The following is a 25,319-nucleotide window of genomic DNA, read 5'->3' as shown; positions in this document are numbered from 1 at the left end:
ACAGCTACGGCGGTTCGTTCAGGAGGGCCGATCTGCACGGTTTAATGACTGTGACTGGTCAGCAAGCATTTAGGGGGTATTATAGAAGGGCTCTTCTTTCCTTAATAGACATCCCACAGACTTTTTAGGAGTAAAAATGTGCAATAATCTTCCCCTCTGACAGCTGAATGTTAAAAAATAGTTCCGGCAATAAAAAAGGCTTAAGATATCCCCTTGTTTATCAACAATCAATTTTCATAAAAAAAGTAAATACAATAGTGGGTCTGGTATGGATTTTAAGGGGAACCCAAAGTCAAATGTTTTTAAAAATAAATGGCATGGGGTCCCCTCCAAATCCATACGAGACCCTTAGGTCTGGTATGCATTTTAAGGGGAACCCCCACACTAAAATAAAAAAAAGGCACGGGTCCCCACAAAACCCATACCAGATCCTTGTCCGAGCATGCAGCCTGGCAGGAGTGATCCTGAAGCATACCAGGCCATGCGCCCTCAACACGGGGGGGGGGGGGGGTGCTTTGGGGCAGAACCGTTTTTTTTCTTTACTTTTTGCCATGGGGTTCCACTTAAAATCCATACCAGACGCAAAGGGCCTTGTATGGATTGGGTGGGCCTGCCATTTTTTCACATTTGTTTAATGCCGGCAATGCTTTTTTTTTTACATTCAGCTGTTAACTGGGAACACCTGCTGACATCTGATGAATGACCGTTGTTATGGACCACCTATTCACTGGTTGTTAAAGACACTGGCGGCCCCGTTCCTTAATGCTAAAGCTACTAAACATAGCTTAAAGCAGGGGTCTCCAAACTTTCTAACGAGGGGGCCAGTTTACTGTCCTTCAGACTTTAAGGGGGCCAGACTGTTGCAATTGGGAGTAGAAAATGTCCCCACGCCAGCGGGAGGAATTGTGCCCCATCATTGGTCCCATTGGTGTTATTGGGAGGAATTGTTCCCCATCATTGGTGTCATTGGACACAATTGTTAGTTTTATTGGGAGCAATTGTGCACCATCATTGATCCCAATTGTTGGTGCCATTGGGAGAAAAAGGGGCCCCATCGTTGGTGTCATTGGGCCCAATTGTTGGTGTTATTGGGAGGAATTGTGTCCCAGCTTTGGTATTACAGGAGAGAAATTATGCCCTGAGGGCCGGATAAAAGCAAGCAAAGGGCCGCATCTGGCCCCCGGGCCGCAGTTTGGAGACCACTGGCTTAAAGGATATGTAAGGGTTTGTTTTAAAACAAACAAAAAAAAACATGTCATGCTTACCTCCTCTGTGCAGTTGGTTTTGCACCCGAGTGGTCCCCGATCCTCCTCTTCTGTGGTTTCTCAGGGGTGCTCCTGACTCCTCCTCTTCTCAAGTGCCCCATGAGAGAGCTGCCCTCCCTCTGGGGACTCGTGCGGGCGCGCTCCCATGTCCTGCTGCTGCGTCCATTGACACAGACAGCAGGACTCGGCCCCGGCTCCCACGTCATTGGATTTGATTGACAGCAGAGGGAGCCAATGGCTGCGCTTCTATCAATCTATCCAATCAGGACCCTAGACACCGGTTGGAGCTGGTGTGCTCATCCCCATTGCTGGAAAGACCGGGTTCAGGTAAGTAAAAGGGGGCCTCTGGGGGGCTGCTGCATCACGGGAGGTTTTTCACCTTAATGCATAGAATGCAAAACCTTGAGGGTTTACAACCCCTTTAAACACTAGATTAAACACTGCTAAACGCCAGGAAAAAAAATGCTAAAACTTTACACGATAGCATTTTTTTGTACAATGTTTCTAAAGCAGTTTTTAGCTTTCTAGTGTGCATGAAGCCTTAAAAACAAAATGCCACATAAAACTATAAAATACATGGGATACCCAGAAGCTCCATGATAACCTTTTGTTAAAAATAATCAAAAATATACAGAAATAAAAGTGATCGATAGATTAGCAAATAATGCTCGGGAATGAAAATTCCATATTCAAAAGGCTTTCTAAGAATAAAGACTGAAATCTGAAAGTCTAATATTATCTGCTGTGCCAATGTAACAGCTTATATCCTTCTTGACTGACAAATAATATACATAAGAAATACTCACAGTTCTGTTTGCACCGAGTAGATCTGCAAAAGGATCAGCCCAACACAATAAGTCCAGAGTGACATTATGTGACACAGACCAGACAATACTTGTGTGCTGGGAATAGATTTTTGGCTGGTCTTATATTACTCGTATTATTGGCGTGGTCCCAAGGCTGGGCATTGATCACAACACAACAAATATTTGTTTGGCAAGTCACATCCAGGCCTGTGTGGGGGTTGATGGGGGATTGGCAAGATATGAAGGGCATTTGATACGAGTTAGAATGAAAACATAGATGTAATTAAATTTAAGAGGAATTCAAAACTATACAATGTCATTTTCAGACAAATTTCAAGTGCTGGAATCTAGACATGTGCACAACAAAAATGTTTGTATTCTTTTTTGTTCCGTTTCGTCTGCACAACAAAAATGTTCGTATTTTTTTTGTTCCGTTTTGTCTCGTTCCGTAGATTCGTAAAGATTCGTAATTTCGTAAGACTCAAGTTTACCTATTCGGACCCTATTCGGAACAGTTTTATTTTCGTTTATACTGAATGATTCGTAATTCTGTCTAATTTATTTTCGTTGATTCGAAATTCGTAATTTTGTTAGATAATAATTTTCGTTTAATGGATTCGTAATTTTGTACTTTCGTAAATACATAGCAACACGCGGCTCATCCATATTAAGATAGACTTTAAGATATTAAGATAGACTTTCTCTTAAGCCCCGTACACACGGTCGGACTTTTTGCCAACAAACGTCAAATTGAGCGTTTTCCAAAAAATCCGACCGTGTGTACGCTCTATCGGACAAACTTTTTTGGTTTCAAAAGTCCGGCCAACTCCCTTCAGACAAAAATACATGGAAAAGTTTGTTTGAAGTCCGATCGTGTGTACGAGGCTTTACACTGTCCAATGTGACTCAGCACAAAAGAGATAAGCTGATTGGCTAAGATATTAAGTAATCACTCACTAACTATACTGCCCAGTGCCCATTCGAAAGAACGATACAAGTACACAAATTTACGAACAGACTAAGAAACAGATTTACAAAACACACAAATGAAAATACGAATGAAAATACGAACAGACAAAGGATTTAAAATACGGAATGCAAATTGTTCGTTATAGATGTCATTTTCGTTCTTTTGCTTTTTTGGTGTTTCGTATTTTAGTAAGCTTGTCCAATCATAAGTTCGTATTTTCGCTTATTCGTTATTTTTTTTATTCGTAATTCCGTAATTTTCGTATTTTGGTTCTTTCGTATGTTTGAATTGATACGAATGTACGAAAACTAACAAATTCGTACGAAAATCCATTCATTACGAACGGGAACACACATGTCTACTGGAATCTCCATCTTTCAATAAACATTTGACATATGAACCTGCAAGATATCTGATGCTTCACTCTCTACTTTGTTTATCAGCAGCCTTAAAGCCCAGTCTAATATGCCTTATGCCCTGTACATACGATCGGAGCTTTGTCCAACCAAATTCACATCGGAATTCAGACGGAATTCCATTGGAGGAAAAGAGAACATGTTCCCTATGTAATCTCCAATAGAATTCATTGGGATTTCCGATGGAATTTCTCCGATGGGGCTACACACGGTCAGAATTTCCGATGGGAAAAGTCTGTCAGACTTTTTCCATCGGAAATTCCGATCGTGTGTATGAGGCCTAAAGCCTCGTACACACGATAGGTTAACCAGAGGACAACGGTCTTAAGGACCGTTGTCCTAGGTCAACCTATGAAGCCAACTTATGGTCCGTCGTGCGTACACAACGTCAGTTAAAAAAACGATCGTGTCAGAACGCGGTGACGTAAAACACAACGACATGAAAAAAAAAACGAAGTTCAATGCTTCCAAGCATGCGTCGACTTGATTCTGAGCATGCGTGGATTTTTAACCGATGGTTGTGCCTACTAACGATCGGTTTTGACCTATCGGTTATCAGTCCATCGGTTATATTTTGAAGCAAGTTGCCATTTTTTTAACCTAAGGTTAAATAACCTATGGAGCCTACACACGATCGGTTTGGACCGATGAAAACGGTCCTTCAGACCGTTGTCCTCTGGTTAACCTATCGTGTGTACGAGGCCTTATGCCGCGTACACACGGTCGTTTTTCGGCATCACTCTGAAGGGGAAGTTCTATTCGCCTTTGGGCTGCCTTTAGTTGATTCCTTGTTAGTAAAAGACGATTCGCGCTTTTTTGTCTGTTACAGCGTGATGAATGTGCTTACTCCATTATGAACGGGAGTTTTACCAGAACGAGCGCTCCCGTCTCATAACTCGCTTCTGGGCATGCGTGGGTTTAAAACGTCCTTTTAGCCAACACGCGATCATTTTTTACAACCCGAAAAACGACATTTTAAAAAACTACATTAAAAAATGCAGCATGTTCGGGGTTTTTTTTTGTCGTTTTTCAGAAGCCGAAAAACGATGTGAAGCCCACACACAATGATTTTAAATGACGTTTTTAAAAATGACATTTTTTTTCAATGCCGAAAAACGACCGTGTGTACGCGGCATTACTCAACCTCCTCAGTCATAACAGGATTACACATTCAAAAGTCTTTGGCAACTTGTTACCGGGCTGGTATCTAGAAGTATCCGAGATCAACTTGGTGATGGCATTGCTTCCTTAGAAAACAAAGAGTTAGTTCATTGTTAAGGTTAAAGTTTAATTCCAGCTTTTAGTGTAAAAAAAAAAAACAAGACTTTTTCAAATAACTGGCTGCATAACCTTTTTTTAATTAATTATTTAATTAATGTAAATACATTTTTACATTGCAGAGAATACTTACAAAAAAAATGTGTCCAATAAAAAAAAAAGTCTGAAACAAAGTAAAAAGTCACATAGGTGATTACAAAATACTTTTTTATATATTTATAACAGTAACATGAAAATAAATCATAGTGTGGACAAAGAAATAACATGGGGGTTGGTTGGAAGGGAAGTGGAAATAAAAACAACTTATCCAAATGGTAAGACATTCAGATTTACATGTAGGCAGGGTTGCGCCTAAATTTGCCTGCCAGGTATAGCAACATTGGCTAAGTGTTGAGGATCATTTGATTTCACTCTAAGTCTGTAATTGCTGCACTTCTCTCTTTTGCCGCTAGGTGGCCGGGTACGTGGTGGCATTAGATAAGACAAGGGCAAAGCAAGGACAGATTATGAGTATATGGGGTATCTCAGCCAATGGGCAGGGGTTTTCTTGAATCCCTTGGCCTGCTAGGAGAACCTATTTATTTGGGTGGAGTCAGGTGATCAGTGTTCTGTGCCACCTGGACGGCTATCTGGGTAGACAAGTGTTGTATTGCCCGGGCTGGTAGGATGGAGTTTGGGCCTATACCGGGCATATCTGGCTGCTAGGCTGTCTGAGGGTCTATCCAGAAGCAAGAGAGCAGCGCAGGGTTGGGAAAGCTGTCGCCACTAAGGGACCATCCACCTTATTACCAGGGACCACAGTGAGTAGCTGAAGCAAGTACCCGAGCAATAGTCTCACCAACCGGGGACGGTAAAGGATCATGAAACTTCAGCGGGTGTCAAGCTAGGGACCCAGCCAGCGAAGGTGACGTTTGCAGAGCAGCCTTGTGTGTCAAGCCAGGGACCGAGCAGGCCAGTGGGGTGAAGCTTGAAAAGTATCTTGAGTACCAGCAGAGAAGCGGTGGGTGACGCTTGAGGAAGATACTACAGTGACGATTGGAGGCGCTCACAGGATTCAGTGGCAGTGAATCACCTAGCCTAGTGAGAGAGACTGGGAACTCAGTGGGTTGAAGAACTACAAGACGTGATTGTAGTTGTAGATTGTAGAGAAGGAACTGTTACAACTTGTGTTAGAAACTGTTAAAGACTGTTGCCATAGGAGACAACATTGCCACACATGCAGATGTGGCATCTTGCTTGATGCCTTTTCCTGTAAGGCTGTCCTCCTGTTGAAGTGTCGGAGTCTGACAATTAGCACTGCATCTACCTAAGGGTGTCCTGGTCCTAACCCTATCTCCCAGAGTTCTGTTAAGATAAATAAAATCTCTTTTGCATTCAAGAAGTGTCTGGCACCCAATCAATATACCTCGTACTGCTCCCACTATTCCTTGCAACCAGTGGCGGAACTACCGCCATAGCGACCCACGCGGACGAGTGAGGATCAGGGGGGCCCGGTAAGAATAAGAGCATCGCCGGCATGCAGGTCGCCGGCGCCGACTCACTGGCTGCCGAATGTGCTCCTGGCTTCCTTTCCTATGTCCTCAGTGTCCTGTGCGTTTCCTCGCGCCCCCCTCCCCTTGGAGGAGAGTTGGTTCATTCCCCTGCGTGTGACGTCACGCCGTCGGCCGGTCTCCTGTTTACATAATCGCATCACTCCCCCCTTCCTCCCCCTCCCCACACCTTATTCACAGCTTCACACAAGCCTGCCTGTCAGCGCTGCAGGTCTGGGCAAAGTTTGTGACTTTTCAAGTTACAAAGCAGGTGATTGGTTGCTAGAGACAATGGGGCAGTCCCAGCAACCAATCACCCGCCTTTAACTTGAAAAGTCACGCCCTTTGTCTGGACCTGCCATGCGTGCTTCCTGGCTGTGAGAAAGGTAGGAAAGTGTGGAGAGGGGGAGGAAGGGGGGAAGGGGGGAATGCTGCGTTAATGAAAGGGACAGGCTGACTCCGCAAAGGACTGTGATGGAGGGAGTCTGTAATGGGGGGGGGATGTCTGAGATGGAGTGGGATCTGTGGTGGAGTGGGGTCTGATAGGGGGATCTGTAATGGAGTGGGGTCTGATGGGGGGGAGATCTGTGGTAGAAGGAGAATCTGTGGTGGAGTGGGGTCTGATGGGGAGATCTGTGGTGGAGTGGGGTCTGATGGGGAGATCTGTGGTGGAGTGGGGTCTGATGGGGAAGATCTGTGGTGAAGGGGGGTCTGATGGGGAAGATCTGTGGTGAAGGGGGGTCTAATGGGGAAGATCTGTGGTGAAGGGGGGTCTGATGGGGAAGATCTGTGGTGAAGGGGGGTCTGATGGGGAAGATCTGTGGTGGAGTGGGGTCTAATGGGGAAGATCTGTGGTGAAGGGGGTCTAATGGGGAAGATCTGTGGTGAAGGGGGTCTAATGGGGAAGATCTGTGGTGAAGGGGGGTCTGATGGGGAAGATCTGTGGTGAAGGGGGGTCTGATGGGGAAGATCTGTGGTGAAGGGGGGTCTAATGGGGAAGATCTGTGGTGAAGGGGGGTCTGATGGGAGGGATCTGTGGTAAAGCGGGGTCAGTAATGGGGTGGATATTTGATGGAGTGGGGTCTTATGGGGGGGGATCTGTGGTCGAGTGGGGTCTGTAATGGGGGTGGATCTGTGATGGAGTAGTGTCTGATGGGGGGGGGATCTGTGGTGGAGTGGGGGTCTGTAATGGGGGTGGGTCTGTGATGGAGTGGGGTCTGATGGGGGGAATCTGTGGTGGAGTGGGGTCTGTAATGGGGATGGATCTGTGATGGAGTGGGGTCTGATAGGGGGGATCTGTGGTGAAGTGGGGTCTGTAATGGGGATGGATCTGTGATGGAGTGGGGTCTGATAGGGGGGATCTGTGGTGAAGTGGGGTCTGTAATGGGGGCGGATCAGTAATGGGGGGGGGAATCTGTGGTGGAGTGGGGTCTGTAATGGGGGCGGATCTGTGATGGGGGGGGAATCTGTGGTGGAGTGGGGTCTGTAATGGGGGTGGGTCTGTGATGGAGTGGGGTCTGATGGGGGGAATCTGTGGTGGAGTGGGGTCTGTAATGGGGATGGATCTGTGATGGAGTGGGGTCTGATAGGGGGGATCTGTGGTGAAGTGGGGTCTGTAATGGGGATGGATCTGTGATGGAGTGGGGTCTGATAGGGGGATCTGTGGTGAAGTGGGGTCTGTAATGGGGGCGGATCAGTAATGGGGGGGGGGAATCTGTGGTGGAGTGGGGTCTGTAATGGGGATGGGTCTGTGGTCGAGTGGGGTCTGTAATGGGGATGGGTCTGTGATGGAGTGGGGTCTGATAGGGGGGATCTGTGGTGAAGTGGGGTCTGTAATGGGGGCGGATCTGTGATGGGGGGAATCTGTGGTGGAGTGGGGTCTGTAATGGGGATGGATCTGTGGTGGAGTGGGGTCTGTAATGGGGATGGATCTGTGGTGGAGTGGGGTCTGTAATGGGGTGGATCTGTGATGGAGTGGGGTCTGCTGGGGGGATCTGTGATGGGGGGCCAGTCTGTATTGGGCACAGGCAGACCAGGCTGTATTGGGCACGGGCAACGCTGTATGACGCACAGGTCACGCTGTATGACGCACAGGTCACGCTGTATGGGGCACAGGTCACGCTGTATGGGGCACAGGTCACGCTGTATGGGGCACAGGTCACGCTGTATGGGGCACAGGTCACGCTGTATGGGGCACAGGTCATGCTGCATTGGGCACAGGTCACGCTGCATTGGGCACAGGTCACGCTGTATGGGGAACCGGTCACGCTGTATAGGGCACAGGTCACGCTGCATTGACACTAGGGCGGCTCTGGGGGGCCCCATACAACATTTTGCTATGGGGCCCTGTGATTTCTAGCCCCTGCTTGCAACCCACCATATACAGAAGGATGTCAACTATCTCTGGCCCTGGAGGTTCTCATTAGACCGAAGGAGGCCTGGGACCTTTCTACACTTGGCACCCAACGTGGGGCAAAGGTCTTATTCTCGCAGCAGTCGCCCATAGCAACCGACTTCAGCTTTATCGGGATTTCGTCTGGCTTCATGGGTAGGTGGCAAGTAACATCTGTACTTCTTATAGACTCTGTTTTGCCTCTCTCTGGATCAACTGTTGTTGTTGGTTTATGTATACGGGTCTTTATTGTTTTTATTTTTTGGTTGAACTTGACTTACTATGTAATATGTGTTGTCATGCATTCAAATAATGTGGGGAAGAAGCAACATTGCTCATGGGAGAGAATCAATCTGGTCTTTTGACACTTCCCCCCCTGTGGCTTCCCATGCATCTCCTCCTCGGGACCACAGCACCTTCTGCAATGTGTCTCCTCCACTCTACGGTGGCCAGGATCGTTTCTCCTCTCAGTCAATCGAGTAAAGGGTCTCAGGACCAGCTTCCTGAATGGACGGGAGAAGAATCGGGAAGACAATAGCAATTATATATTTGTTATTGTCACACAACTGGGTGGGCTCAGGGGGCAGTTCTCTGCCCCCTGAGCGCACCCTTTTTTAAGCCAATTAGAGCCTCAGGTTTTAATCACATGCTTCTAAAAAAAAAAACATTGGAATCCATGCGTCCAGTTCCCTGTATGTAGATTAGTGGCCGGGCGCGTGGATTAGGAGCGCGGCCCCCCTGCGCACCTGTATGGACGGGCCTACACTGCTGGGAACAAGACCAAAAGATGAGTAAAAGGTATGTCTGTGGGTTGTCTCACTAAACAGAAACTGAGAAAAGCGGATACATTGGTATAGAAATCTAGGGGTACGATACCATCAAGAGAAGACCTTATATCCATATTTCTCGTATTAATTACTTATAGACAAGCAAATCTATAAGGTAAGTATTTTAGATCTAGCCTGTGGTGTAAAATTAATATTAGGATCTTGATCCAATTGATCTATAAAAAAAATTATATCAGAAAGATAAGCCGCGTACACACGACCATTTTTCATGTCATGTCACGTTTTTCTCGACATGATTCTTGTCAAGCCTGCCTTGCATACACACGATCGTGAAAAAAAAAATGCTTGAGCAAAGCGCGGTGAAGTACAACACGTACGACGGCACTATAAAGGGGAAGTTCCATTCGATTGGTGCCACCGTTTGGGCTGATTATGCAAATTTCCCTTCTCCTAACTTGCTTTTGAGCAATGCGCTTTTTTTCCCCCCGTCGTTAAGGCCTACACACATTCGAGTAAAAATAGAGCGGGTTCTAAATTTTGAATGCCCATTTTTCACGTCGAGAAAAATGCTCTGGAGCCTACATACGATCGTTTTTAATGACCAATTTAAAAAATGGCATTTTTCTCGTCATGAAAAACAGTCGTGTGTACGCGGCATCAGAGGTAATAGGAGAATAATAGGGCATGGTGAAGGGGTACCTGGCACCCCTGTTCAAATGTTGTGAGCAAGCGTCCAAATATTTTGGCATTTTGGTAAAGAGCGTAGAAAGTGTGAGGCCTCGTAAACGAAACATCGTTTTCCTCGACGAGTTCCTTGTTAGGCTTGTGGAGAAACTTGACAAGCTTGCTTTGCGTACACACGGTCAAGACCAAATCTCCTCGCTCTCAAACGCGGTGACGTACAACACATACAACGGCAGGGGAAGTTCGATTCCACTTGCACAACCCTTGGGGCTGCTTTTGCTAATCTCATGTTACTGCGTGTTAAGTAAAAGTTTGGTGAGAGACGATTTGCACTTTTCAGACTGTTACAGCGTGACAAATGTGCTATCTCCATTACAAACGCTACTTTTACCGAAGGTGCGCTCCTGTCTCATACTTTATTCTGAGCATGCACGGGTTTCTTAGCATACACACGATCGTGTTTCTCGTCGGAAACCAGCCCGACGAGTAACACGACGAGGAAATTGAGACTCCCGTCGAGGAAAAAGAGAACTTATTCTCTTTTTTTTCTCGTCGAGTTCCTCGACAGTTTTATCGATGATAAACATACACACGACCGGTTTCCTCGGCAAAAAAGCTCTGCCACCAAGTTTCTTGATGGATTCTGTCGAGGAAAACGGTCGTGTGTACGAGGCCTCAAAGTTGAAGGATCTGTATTAGTCTCATTGAAGAGAAAGAGGCGCCAGTTGACATTTAACACATTTAACATTTTAAAGTCAAACTTTGTATAAAGCGCATTGCGAGATATATTTCTTGGTTTAATATTGGCTGTAGAGAAGAGGGGAGAGGGGTTTATTGAGGTCTAGTGAGGAGCCTTTTTCTGGTTGAATGGCATCCAAGATTATTCCACCCATGTACTCTGATCAAGGACATTGACTTGTCCCCTTGCGAAAGCATCACCAGAAAGCAACTAAATGCCAAGTTGGCACCGACATACTGATCTGATACCGTTACAAAAAAGCCAAATAGTTTTTTCTATTTCAAAATAATTTCACCGAAAAAAGTCCACATGGCGAAAAGTCGAGGCTACTTTTAATTAAACATTAGTGAAGGCTTTATTGATGGTTTTGTTGTGTAATTAGATTCTGCAAAATCACTTCAGTCATGATACCCCCCCCCCCCTGTACATAGTTACCCCCCCCCCCCTCTGTACATACCCCACTGTACCTACCCCCACTGTACATAGTTACTCCCCCCTGTACATAGTTGCTACCCCCCCCCCTGTACATACCCGCCCCTGTACATAGTTACTACCAGGGGTCAAGTCCTGGGGAAAAAAGTGTGGGAACTCCCACCCAAGATCCACTCCCCCACCAAAAAAAAAAAAAAAAAATCATACGCTCATATGCATAATTACTAAACCGCATGTTTTTTTTTTTCCGATCCACTGTACCTTAGTAATCCTTTATGTTACTGGCCGCTTCCTGTATATGGATTCATCGGGTAGTATTCCGTCACTTCCTCGATGCCGCAATGTCTGACACTACCCGATGAATCCATATACAGGAAGCGGCCAGTAACATAAAGGATTACTAAGGTTCGCCTGCCCCTGACAGTGACTCGAGCTGGGCATCGCCGCTTAGTGAAGGATTGGCTCGGGCGTCTCGGCTGCTCTGGTCCTGCAAAGGGAACTGCGTTCCTGCTGTGAAAAAAGTGCAGGAACTCCGTTCCCACAGGACTTGAGCCCTGGTTACTACACCCCCTTGTACATACATCGCTCACGCTGTAACACTGATATCCCGCATACGGCAGCCGCAGAGCAGAGCAAACTCCACAAGCGGGGCCGTGTGTTCAGTGGATAGGGGAGGGGCCTCTGATTCGTGCAGCCAATCGGTTTAAGTGTACACTGAAAAGCGAAGCCGATTGGCCGCCCCTCCCCTCTCCACTGAACACACGAGGAAAGGCACCTTGCGGCCGTAGCCCGCCGGCCGTTTTTGGCCAAAACATTCCCGATTTTCCCGTGACAAAGGCAAAATCCCAGGAAATTTATCGGGACGAGTGTTCCAAAATCGGGATTGTCCTGAGAAAATCTGGACTGTTGGCAACTATGCGACCCCATCCACGCTAAGGAGGAGAGCCATAAACATAAACAAGAAGGGAGGTTATTTTTTCAGAGAGAGTTACAACGCTTTGGCAGGAAATTCTAAATTCTGTCTAAAAACACATCCATATTGTCAGGAGTGTGAAATGATCCTGTATCCAGGGCCGCGGATAGGGCAGTACAGCCAGCCCTCCTGTACTGGGCCCGAGCTGAGAGAGCCGGCTGAACTGCCTTCTGACACCTGTGGATCCCCTTGCAGCGTTGCCAGCTTTCTTCCTTCGGCAGCTCTGCAGGGGGATCGGTTCTACATACTGGCAAAGTGTCCCGAACTTCCCCCAAAAATATATAAAAAACCTATTTTTTCCTCAGTTTAGTCCGATACGTATTCTTTTACCTGATTTTCGTTAAAAAAAAAAAAAATCGCAATAAGCGTTTATTAATTGGTTTGCGCAAAAGTTATAGTGTTTATAAAATGGGGGGTATTTTTATGGCATTTTTATTAATATTTTTTTTTTACTAGTAATGGCGGCGATCAGCGATTTTTTTCCGGTACTGCGACATTATGGCGGACACTTCTGACAAATGTTTGGGACCATTGGCATTTTTAATGGCGACCAGTGCTATAAAAATGCATTGGATTACTATAAAAATGCCACTGGCCGTGAAGGGGTTAACACTAGGGGGCGGGGAAGGGGTTAAGTATGTTCCCTGGGTGTGTTCTAACTGTAGGGGGGGTGGACTGACATGGGGAAATGACTGATCTTCTGTTCGGTGGTGTCCTCCCCGCTTCTCCCACGCTGTTTTTGAGTCGATCCCCGCTTCCCGCGCTGTGTTTGAACGCCGCCGACGACATATACCGAGCGCAGTACACTCGGGCACGCTCGGCCACACTCGGCTCCTCTCGCATAAAGGCTAGGAGGCGGCACAGGGCGTGACCGCGAGGGGAGCCGAGCCCGGCCGAGTGTACCCGAGTGTACTGTGCTCGGTATATGTCGGCGGCGGCATTCAAACACAGCGCGGGAAGTGGGGATCGGCGTATATCGCGCACCCACGATATATAAAAATATATATATTAACATATATTGTGGTGGGGCTGGGTAGGACAGACAAAAGGGACAGAGATGGGCTTTAGATGTATTCTAGTAGAATATTTCTAAAAATCCAATCTACGGAACAAGTGCAGTTATGCATTAGATTTACAATAGATTTGGAAGAAATACAAAAGTGCTTTTCAGGAGTTGCTATCAGCAATGAAAACATTAGGAAATGTACTGGGTTCAGATTGTTGCAATATACAAACAAATATATTCTATCAATTATTAAGCAGTCTGTTTTATTTTTTAACTGCAAATAGATAAGTCAGCATCTTCACCAGTAGCTATACTGTACACACCGACCGATGTGCCTTGTTTTATTTAGGTGAAAACACAAGACCGTTTGAGGGTCCATCCTTTCTGAGCTATCCCCTTTAACCACTTCAGCCACGGAAGAATTGGTTGGCCAATGACCAGGCAATTTTTTGCGATTCGGCACTGTATCGCTTTAACTGACAATTGCGCGGTCGTGCGACGTGGCTCCCAAACAAAATCAACGTCCTTTTTTCCCCACAAATAGAGCTTTTTTTTTGGTGTCATTTGATCACCTCTGCGGTATTTATTTTTTGTGCTCTAAACAAAAGAAGCGCAACAATTTTGAAAAAAAAAACACAAATATTGTGTACTTTTTGCTATAATAAATATCTAATAAAAAAAAAATCTCAGTTTAGGCCAATATGTATTCTTCTACATATTTTTGGTTAAAAATATATATATATATATATATATATATATATATATATATATATATATATATATATATATATATATATATATAAATACGTTTATTGATTGGTTTGCACAAAAGTTGATGGGCCAGATTCAGGTAGATCGGCGCATCTTTGTTCCGGCGTAGCGCATCTCATATGCGATACGCCGACGTATCCCAGAGAGGCAAGCTGAGTATTCACAAAGCACTCGCTCCCTACGTTGCGCCAGCGTAATGTAAATCATTCGGCGTAAGCCCGCCTAATTCAAAGTAGGTGGACGGTGGGCGTGATTCATTTAAATGAACCGTGACCCCATGCAAATGATGGTCCGAACGAATGGCGCATGCTCTGAATCACGTCGAACATACTCCCCAAGATACGACGGCTCAATGCCTACAACGAGAACATAACCTATGCCCAGCCCCATTCACGTACGACTTACGTAAACGACATAAAATACGACGGCTGCTCCGTCGTCCATACCTTTGCATGGCTTGCGCCCGTCTATGTGGTGGAATAACTTTATGCGGGACGTACGCCTTACGTAAACGGCGTATACTACTGCGGCGGGTGTGTGTGTGTGTGTGTGCGCGCGCACACCCGTTCTCGCTCTGTAATGAGCAATCGTAGCTGCCCGGTGGTCATCGCGACCGCCCGGAACTCGCATTAAGTCCGGGGACACGCTTTGGGCGCTCACGCCCCGCCGGAGGTGCCTTATCGAGTGGACATACAGCTACGACGACTCGCCCAGGGGGGGGCCAGCCTGTCGCAGTGTAACTTCGGCGGCTGGTCCGGAAGCAGTTAATATGTCACAGAGGTTGATTTACAAAAATGGGAGAGTGCAAAACCTGGTGCATGGTAGCCAATCGGCTTCTAACTTCAACTTGTTCAATCAACCACTTCCGGACCGCCTGCCGTCGTTATACGTCACTACTTTGATGTTGAATGCCGTTATCTGCTGCCATAACCCCAGTATTTTTAAAAATGGCGGGCGGTCCGCTTTAAGATAAAAGGGGTCTCTGCAGTGGATTCGCTGCAAGATCACTTTTAATCAGAGGCGGGAGAGGTGCCCACCCCCCTCGTACCGCGTTTCGGACGTCTCCGCCGCTTACCAGAGCCGTCGGTAACGGCAGAGATGATCGGGTCCTTTCCCCTCTGAGGCATGTAGTTAAGTGAGGGAATGATGGACCCCCCTATCCGATTCCATACCATTGGATGACGGAAGTGACATCAAACATCACTTCCTCCCAATATTTATAGCATTTTAGTGCAAGTATGATATCTGACGTCTTTTTGACCCCAGATCTCACATTAAAGAGGACCTGTTATGCTTTTTTTTCCTATTACAAGGGAGGTTTACATTCCTTGTAAGAGCAATAAAAGTGATCCAAATTATTTTTTTTTAAAAGGGACAGTATCAAAATAAGAATTACATTTTTTTCAAGCACCATGCGTGTCGAGATCCTACGGGGTAAAATGACCGCACCAGCCAAGCAGACACTGGCTGAAAAAAAGCGCCCAAAGGCGATTCAGTTCGCATGTGTAGCGCTATACAAGTCATTCATTTACCACATCCCACCGTGCTCACGTGCAGAAGCGAATGCATACGTAAGTCACGCCCGCATATGAAACCGGTGTTCAAACCACACATGTGAGGTATCGCCACAATCGTTAGAGCGAGAGCAATAATTCTAGTATTAATCCTTCTCTGTAACTTAAAACATGCAACCTGTAGAATTTTTGAAAACATCGCCTATGGAGATTTTTAAGTGTCAAAGTTTGTGACCATTCCGCGAGCGGGTGTAATTTTTGAATCGTGACATGTTGGGTATCAATTTACTCTGCATAACATTATCATTTCACAATATAAAAAAATTGGGCTAACTTTACTGTTGTCTTGTTTATTTATTTTTTTAAAACTGTATTTTTTCCTAAAAAAAGTGCGCTTGTAAGACCGCTGCGCAAATACAGTGTAACAAAGTATTGCAACAACCGCCATTTTATTCTATAGGGCGTTAGGAAAAAAAAATATATATATATATATATATACATATACATATATATATACATATACATATACATATACATATATATACACACACACACACACACACACACACACACAAGTTTCAGGGTTCTAAGTAATTTCCTAGCAAAACAAAAAAAAAAAAACTTTAACCACTTGAAGACCGCCGCACGCAGATATACGTCTGCAGAATGGCACGGCTGGGCACCAAGGGCGTACATGTACATCCCCTTTAAGAGCCCAGCCGTGGGTCGCGCAGCGGACCCGATCGCCGCCGGTGTCCCACCATTGGGTCACAGAGAGGAAGAACGGGGAGAGGTAAGTGTAAACAAACCTTCCCCATGCTTCCTAGTGTGGCTGACACTGATCGTCTGTTCCCTGTCATAGGGGACGACGATCAGTGACGTCACATGCTAAGCCACACCCCCCCCCACAGTAAGCAACACACATTTGGGCATACTTAACCCCTTCACTGCCAGTGTCATTTTTACAGCACTGTTCGCTGTAAAAATTACAATGGTCCCAAAATAGCGTCAAAAGCGTCAGATGGGTCCGCCATAATGTTGCAGTCACCATAAAAAAAAAAAACACGCTGATCGCCGCTATTACTAGAAAAAAAATAATAATAAATATTCAATAAGACTCCCCTATTTGGTAGACACTATAACTTTTGCGCAAACCAAACACCTATTGCGATTTTTTTTTACCAAAAATAGGTAAAAGAATACGTATCGGCCTAAACTGAGAAAAACATTTTTTTTTTTTTAGATTTTTTGGGGATATTTATTATAGCAAAAAGTAAAAAAAATATTCATTTTGTTTTTCAAAATTGTCGCTCTATTTTTGTTTATTATACAAAAAATAAAAACCGCAGAGGTAATCAAATACCACCAAAAAGAAAGCTCTATCTGTGGGGGAAAAAAAAGGACGCCAATTTTGTTTGGGAGCCACGTCGCACGACCGCGCAATTGTCAGTTAAAGCGACGCAGTGCCGAATCGCAAAAAGTGGCCCAGTCATTGACCAGCAATATGGTCCGTGGCTGAAGTGGTTAATAGAAGGATGGATCCGAGTGAACCCTGATAGAGGCAGTTTTCATAGACCTTACATTAGTTTTACTATAGCCATTATAGGGTTGTGACATGGGTGGCAAGTAGAGAACAGGAAGAGATAGATATTTTCAATACTCATCACCTGAAAAAAAAAAAAAAAAAACCCACACACCACACCAGTCTTTTTCCCCCCCCATTTATTAGCAATATATAAAATTGAATCTATAAAACATAACATTCGTCCAGTGTCTGTTTTGTATCTTCTCCAGTCAGGTCACCTCCACAGAACTTGTACCTGGATAAGAACATACAATAAACAGGATTGTATTCTGCAGTTGTTGAATCAAAGTAAAATAAAATTGCAAGTTAATAGACAATAGTTACTTGAATAGGTGCTAAAGCTTTAAAATAAAAATTTGTTTCCCAAAGGAAAACTTTAGAACAGTTACCAAAAGACATTTCCAAGAATCTAATGCCGCGTACACGCGGTCGTTTTTCGGCATGAAAAAAAAACTGCGTTTTTAAAAACGTCATTTAAAATGATCGTGTGTGGGCTTCACATCGTTTTTTGGCTTCTGAAGCGAGTTATGAGACGGGAGCGCTCTTTCTGGTAAAACTACCATTCATAATGGAGTAAGCACATTCATCGCGCTGTAACAGACAGAAAAGCGCGAATCGTCTTTTACCAACAAGGAATCAGCTAAAAGCAGCCCAAAGGCGAATAGAACTTCCCCTTCAGAGTGCTGTCATACGTCATCGCGCTTTGTTCATCATTTTTCAAAAACGATGGTGTGTGGGCAACATCGTTTTTAATGAGGAAGTTGGAAAAACTTAGGTTTTTTTCCCATGCCGAAAAACGACCGTGTGTACGCGGCATGAGAGTCATGCCCTACACTTTTCCAGAGTCTTGGCTGATTTAACATCCATGGATCTGCAAGTCCTATGCAATAAAATTAGGTTTTTGCTTCACCTGTCTTTTCTTATTGGCTTTACAGGCCAAGTTGGCATGAGGGAAAGGATTTAAAAAAAAAAAAAAAAAAAAAAAAAATGCCCTACCATGCCTTCCGTTGAGGAATAAATGAAGAATGCCACAAAGAATAGCCAAAGGTTTTACAGATGTGAATCCAACACATTTGAGGCCTCGTACACACGACGGGACATGTCCGCTGGGATCATTTGGTCTGATGGCTGTACACAGGGCTGCTGTTAGAAATCACAGGGCCCAGTACAGCCTACCTGGAAGGGCCCCCCTCAAATATATATATAAAAAAAACATTTTCACAATAAATATGCTAAAATCATTCTTAGCAGACACACAGATAACAGAGAAGTTGTGTGAATTAAAAATTTTGAAAACCATTTAAAAAAATAACAAAAACATTTTTATAATTTTTTTAAATAAATACATTATTTTGTTTTACAATTTTTACAAATTATTTTTATACAATTTTCTATTTTTTTTTTTTTTACAAGGGATTAAAACAATACAGGGTTAATCATCATTATTATTATTTTTTTAACAGGACAAGGAAGCCGGCAGTTGTGTCTGTGTCTCTCCCTGCAACAGCTAAAAGTCGGCGGGAGGGTTTTCAGCTGCTGCCGAGAGCCGCACAGGGCATCCTGTAATTGCCCCTCCTTCCCTCTGGCGTTTGGGCCCCCCTGTGTGCCCGGGCCCCCTACAGGAGGACTGGTGGTCCCCCCCTATCAGCGGCCCTGGCTGTACACACCATCAGACCAAATTCCCTGCGGACAGGATACGCGGTGACGTGGCCGCGACGATGATGCGGCGACGTGCGCGACCCTGGAAGGTCAATGCTTCCACGCATGCGTCAAATCACTTAGACGCATGCAAGGGCTTTCGGCCGATCGGACATGTCCGGTGAGTCATACAGACGACCGAACATGTCCGACGGACAGGCTTCCAGCGGACATGTTTCTTAGCATGCTAAGAAACATTTGTCCGCTGGAAACCTGTCCGCTCGGCCGGGAATCCGGTCCGGTCGGCCGTACAGACGACCGAACTTGTCCGTGGAAACTGGTCCGCGGACCAGTTTCAGCAAACATGTTCGGTCGTGTGTACGAGGCCTAAGAGTTCTTAGAATGCCCTCTTTGGGGTAAAGGAGATTACACATCGGTACAAATCAGTAAGGCCTCGTACACACGACCGTTTTCCTCGGCAAAATCTATCAAGAAAAATGCTGGCAGAGCATTTTTGCCAAGGAAACCGGTCGTGTGTATGTTTTTCGTCAAGAAAAATGTCGATGATCGCGACGAAAAAAACAAAAACACACATGCTCTTTTTTCTCGTCGGGAGTCTCAATTTCCTCATCGTGTTTCCCGTCAGGCTGGTTTATGACGACAAAACACGTTGGTGTGTATGCTTAGAAACCCGCGCATGCTCAGAATAAAGTATGAGACGGGAGCACGCCTTCGGTAAAAGCATTCGTAATGGAGATAGCACATTCGTCACGCTGTAACAGACTGAAAAGCGCTAATCGTCTCTCACCAAACTTTTACTTAACACGCAGTAACATGAGATTAGCAAAAGCAGCCCCAAGGGTGGCACCAGTGGAATAGAACTTCCCCTTTATAGTGCCGTCGTACGTCACCGCGTTTGAAACTGACGAGATTTTGTCTTGACAGTGTGTATGCAAAGAAAGCTTGACAAGATTCTCGACAAGCCCGACAAGAACCTCGTTGAGGAAAACAACGTTTCTTTTTTGACGAGATTCTCAGTGGTGTGTACGAGGCCCAAGATTCTCAAAAACCAGAAAGACAATAGACCCCGTAGGACTTATTTTAAGACCCAACTACACCTGAATTTGGATATTATTGTGGCACTTACATTTTTTATTATCTCAACAGGTTGCACTCAAGTCTACTTTAGTTTAAAAGTGGTTGCAAAGAATTCAATTTGAATACATACATCTCCCCACTAGGTCCGTATTGTAATGTGACAGCTGAGGCACCCAGCTTGGGATGCAGGATGGAGAAGATACTTTTATGCCAGACAAATTCCACCGTCTGGGCGGGATTCACATCTACCTCCACATCAACAAGAGAGGAGTAGGTTGAACCAGATCGAAGGAGTCCACTGAAAACAAAGTAACATGTTAATTGGCAATCACTCGGTTAAGGGAAGACTAGTTAAGGAGTTGTAAAGGAAAATACAAATTTTGCCTAAAATTAATGTCTGCAAGGTAGACAGACAGAATAGTGTAATGATTCTGTTAAAAAAAAAAAGTAAATACCTATTAAATTCCTTCATCTATATCACCTCCGGCGTTCTAGTTTGTTCTCTCATTCACTTCCTGGTTTGCGGCGCTCATTCATGCAAGAACTACATTTCCCAGTATGCATTGCGGCACGCCCAGTAATTCACACCTCCTTGAAGTCTCTAACACATAGAGAGTGTCCTGCCGCACAGATGTAGTTCCCAGGAGGGGGCGAGCACGTCACTGACCACCGCAGTAATGCCTCCCATCACGGTGGTCAGTAACAATCAGACAAGCAGGAAGTGAACAGAACAGAGAAGAAATAGAGCAACTTCTGAGCAAAAACGAACAATGCGGAAGTGAAAAAAGAGGAATGTCTGCAGGTAAAGGATGCTTATTATGAAAAAAATAAAAAATAAATTTCCTTTACAACCCCCTTTAAATAAAATTCAGAAATGTAATAAAAAAATAAAAAAAAATATAATAATGAATAATACTAATTCAAACAAAATAGTCTCAATGGGCCAGATTCACGTAGAATCACGGCGGCGTAACGTATCGTAGATACGTTACACTGCCGCAAGTTTTCATCGCAAGTGCCTGATTAACAAAGCACTTACGATGAAAACTACGCTGGCGGCCTCCGGCGCAAGGCGGGCCAATTCAAATGGGCGCGTGCCATTTAAATTAGGCGCGCTCCCGCGCCGGACCTACTGTGCATGCTCCGTTTCGCAATTTCCGTCGTGCTTTGCGCGCCGTGACGTAATTTTTTCGAACGGCGACGCGCGTAGCGTACTTCCGTATTCCCGGACGTGTTATGCAAACAAGTTAAATTTCGACGCGGGAACGACGGCCATACTTTAGACAGCAATACGATTGCTGACTAAAGTTAGGGCACCCAAAACGACGACTAAATTTGCGACGGGAAACTAGACTAGCGGCGACGTAGCGAACGCGAAAATCCGTCGTGGATCGCCGTAACTCTTAATTTGCATACCCGACGCTGGTTTACGACGCGAACTCCCCCCAGCGGCGGCCGCGGTACTGCATCCTAAGATCCGACAGTGTAAAACAATTACACCTGTCAGATCTTAGGGATATCTATGCGTAACTGATTCTATGAATCAGTCGCATAGATAGAAACAGAGATACGACGGCGTATCAGGAGATACGCCGTCGTATCCCCTTTGTGAATCTGGCCCAGGGTCCTCATTTCAAAAAGGTAGGGATGAACCTTTTTATTTGGGGTCTGTCAGACATGCACATTACATATGCCATAGGAGGTACATCAGCTCTGCAGTCAGCATCTTGTCCATGGATGATCATCACCCAATGTTGGAGATAGGGTCGGATAGGATTGACATCTAGCAGATGTGAACTCACTCCATAATCTTCACCTTACTGTAGGGTAAACTCACTTAATCTTTCACTTACTATGGGTGGGGAGAAGAAAAGAAAAGTCATCTCCCCCCCAAAACACAGAACTCATCTTCTGCATTCACATCCGGTCTACAGGCACACCAGCATTGGATGACTGGTCGTGACCAGAGCTTTTTTTCTCAGAAAATAGGTGCAGGAACTCAACCACGACCCCGTCCAGATTTCACAAACAGTAGAAGGGTCTTAAAGGGGCATTAAATACCAGGATTGCATTACATACAGAATACAGAGTTCAGGGGGGTTACACACAGAGTGCAGAGCTGTCACTTGTAAACACAGAAACCAGACTTCTGTGTTTACAAGTGATTGTGGTGAGCAGGCACCAAAGGGTCGGAGCCAAAGGTGGTGGAACCGAGTTCCCCCAAGTTCCCCCTGAAAAAAAAGCCCTGATCGTGACAACAGTGGCCGATCATGCCTATGTACGTAACGTGTTTTGAAATGGTCACGGATGTTCTCCATTGGAAGTCCATGCGACTATGCAGGCACAGGGTGGTGTTGCCCTGTAACAGGAAGGGCTTGAGTAAGGCCCTTCATGGTGGAATCACAAGGGATTTTAATGACCGCTGCAAGATTTAAGAGATTGGCAAGGACTTGCGTCAACAAGGAATTTACATAGAATGTAATGCATGCTAGGCCAAGGATTCTCACAGGTTCCCTTTACCATGCCCAAGACCAGGAGAAGTCCAACATACCTGTAAATTTTATACAGACCGGAACATTCATCCTTTCCACAAAGAGACATGGAAAGAGTCCCCAATACATATTTCGAGCCCATGATTGTGATAGATATGTTGTACCTCCAGCCTAGGAATAAGAAATGTTCTGTTAGAGGAATATCGCTCTTGGCATTATGGAAAACCTCAATATCTGCACCACCCTGCAAAGGGACATCTTAGTGTACATGCGACAGGAGTTTCAGTTGGTCACAACAAACATACAGTAAAACCTTGGATTGCGTGCCTAATTAGCTCCGGAAACATGCCTATAATCCAAAAGCACTTGTATATCAAAAGCAAATTTCCCCATAAGAAATAGAAACTCAGATGATTGGTTCCACAGCCATTTATTCATAAATTCTTCAGTTTATAGTCCATATAAAATTTATAGCAATGCAATAGGTTGTGTACCCATAAAAAGTCCATCCACCAATGGAAACCTCCACAAGGGAATTGGAAGCAAAATCTATCAGGAGCTACTGAGTATAAAAAGAGAAGAGCGGCACCTCCAAGTGTAGCAATATGGTTACTTTAACCACTTGCCGCCCGCCCTATTACAAAATGACAGCGGCAAAGTGGTTTCAATACCCTGACCAGACGTCTTCAGGATATTGAGCCGCTGCGCGAGGGCGCGCATCGCAGCGATCGTTGTTGCGGGGTGACACCCCGAAACACCGATCTAGAATAAAGAGTCTGACGGAGACACTTTACCACATGATCAGCCGTGTCCAATCACGATGTAAAACAGGAAAAGCCGGTAATCGGCTTTTCCTCACCTCGCGTCTGTCATACACGAGCCGATCGCCTGCTCCTCTGACAGGGGGGGGGGTTTGTGCTGATCGATTATGAGGGCAGGCCCCCCCCCCCGAGGATGCCCACACTGGACCACCAGGGATGACAATCAGAAATTGATGCCAATCAGGGCCCACAATGAGCATCACTGATTGGCAGGCATTATTGTTTGGCACCCATTAGTACAACACATTACAGTACATTAGTGCCACCCATCAGTTCCCATCATCAGTGCCACCTTATCAGTGCCCGTCAGTGCAGTACCATCAGTGCCCGTCAGTGAAGGAGAAAACACTTTACAATGTTTTGTAACAAAAAAGAAAAAATGTTCGGTCATTTAATTTTTTTTGCAGAAAATAAAAATCCCAGAGGTGATCAAATACCATCAAAAGAAAGCTCTATTTGTGGGAACAAAATTATATAAAATTAGTTTGGGTACAGTGTAGCATGACCGTGCAATTGTCATTCAAAATGCAACAGCGCTGAAAATTTGTCTTGGCAGGAAGGTGTATAAGTGCCCAGTAAGGAAGTGGTTAATGAAGGTACAACATTTAGCAACTCACATGGTTGACGATTAAAAGAGGCCCATCTAAGTAAACAGTCATCTGGGTGAAGTTGTCCACATAGACCAGGGATATGCAATTAGCGGACCTCCAGCTGTTGCAGAACTACAAGTCCCATGAGGCATAGCAAGACTCTGACAGCCACAAGCATGACATCCAGAAGCAAAGGCATGATGGGACTTGTAGTTTTGCAACAGCTGGAGGTCCGCTAATTGCTTATCCCCGACATAGACTATCCCCCGCACCACCGGCTCTCATTCTGCAATCGTGACCGGGAAGACTACCCTGCAGTAGAGCGATCAAAAAGTGAGGCTTGAACCACTTGGAGGAGATGGCGTTGATGGCGGTGCGGGGGAATGTGGACAGCTTTACCCTGGATGCTTGCATACTTAGGATGTGTTTGTTTTAATTATCAACCATGTGATGTGATTTGCTAAATGTTGTACCTTCATTAAATGTAACCGTATTTCTACACTTAGGGCACAGTGGCGACAAAGGGCACAGTGGCGACAATTGATGGCATGGCACAGTGGTGGCAATTGATGGGCACAGTAAGGCTGCAATTTTTTTTTTTTACGTTTGTGCCCCCCCCCCCCCCCCCCAAAAAAAAAATTTTGAGCACCAGCCGCCACTGCTAGAAGCAGATCTACAGTAAACAGCCAAGTCTGAATTTCAAACACAAGAGGTCTGAAGGATTCTGCCATTGGTTGCTCGAACCAAAAACCTTCGTTTTCTAGAAGGACTCTACTTACGCAGGACATTTGAACGGTCTCCGGTGTTCAGGGAAAAGATCTGGTTGATTGTAGAGTCTTGAAAATGACCAAGCACATATTCATCCGCCTTGTACCCCATGAAGGCACAACTTATTTTGGTGCATGGGAACCCAAATCCCTAGAAGGAAAAAGTTCAGAAGGCATGTTTTGAAATGTAGCGCTTATAGGGGGTGATCTATAAACTGCCAGATTTGTGAAGTTTCTACTACCATCCTATCTGTGCCATCAGGATCCAAGTGAGCTAAAGCATCCTTGTTTGCCATCCCCTGCCCCTCTCAGTCAGCACTGAAGAGAAACATTACTATTCAGTACCAGTGTGCGATGGTATATCTACTTTGGAAGAATAACTTACCGTATATACTCGAGTATAAGTCGAGTTTTTCAGCAAATTTTTCTTGTGCTGAAAATGCCCCCCTCGGCTTATACTCAAATCACCTTTTTGCACCTAATCTCCCAGACTTTGGGGACCCGGTACTGGCCGGCCGTAGGTCCCCTGGACCCCAAACTTGGCACACATGTAGCCCCACACTTCCTCTACAAGTGTGCAGAGTTTGTTGTCTGGGGGACCTACAGCTGGGGACCACCGATTTTTCAAAGCCAGGCACTCCTTCCATAGACTCCCATGTTAAACGTCAGTCTAGTCATGGGCACAGTGAGGCATGCAGATGGACACCCTAGGCTTATACTCGAGTCAATATGTTTTCCCAATTTTTTTTGTGGTAAAATTAGGTG

General features: G+C 45.2%; 2 protein-coding genes across 4 annotated transcripts in view; both read right to left on the bottom strand.

The window, feature by feature from the left end:
• LOC120946689 (alpha-2-macroglobulin-like protein 1) overlaps positions 1 to 2,179 on the bottom strand; it is a 192,339-nt gene extending 190,160 nt beyond the window's left edge. For both annotated transcript variants that reach the window (XM_040361317.1, XM_040361318.1), the window contains exon 1: positions 2,072 to 2,179. In XM_040361317.1, the coding sequence (XP_040217251.1) occupies positions 2,072 to 2,136 (65 nt within the window). In that variant the 5' untranslated portion in view covers positions 2,137 to 2,179. The remainder of the gene's footprint in view (positions 1 to 2,071) is intronic.
• Positions 2,180 to 17,277: 15,098 nt separating this feature from the next.
• Positions 17,278 to 25,319, bottom strand: part of LOC120946688 (pancreatic lipase-related protein 2-like) — a 30,227-nt gene continuing 22,185 nt past the window's right edge. For both annotated transcript variants that reach the window (XM_040361314.1, XM_040361315.1), the window contains exons 10-13: positions 24,567 to 24,705; positions 22,436 to 22,547; positions 20,015 to 20,182; positions 17,278 to 17,383 (exon numbers count right to left, since the gene is read on the bottom strand). In XM_040361314.1, coding sequence (XP_040217248.1) covers positions 17,311 to 17,383; positions 20,015 to 20,182; positions 22,436 to 22,547; positions 24,567 to 24,705 — 492 coding nt within the window. In that variant the 3' untranslated portion in view covers positions 17,278 to 17,310. The remainder of the gene's footprint in view (positions 17,384 to 20,014; positions 20,183 to 22,435; positions 22,548 to 24,566; positions 24,706 to 25,319) is intronic.

This window comes from Rana temporaria, chromosome 8 (assembly GCF_905171775.1).
Source record: "Rana temporaria chromosome 8, aRanTem1.1, whole genome shotgun sequence".
NCBI classification, from domain to species: Eukaryota; Metazoa; Chordata; class Amphibia; order Anura; family Ranidae; genus Rana; species Rana temporaria.
This window is presented reverse-complemented; position numbering and strand designations above follow the sequence as displayed.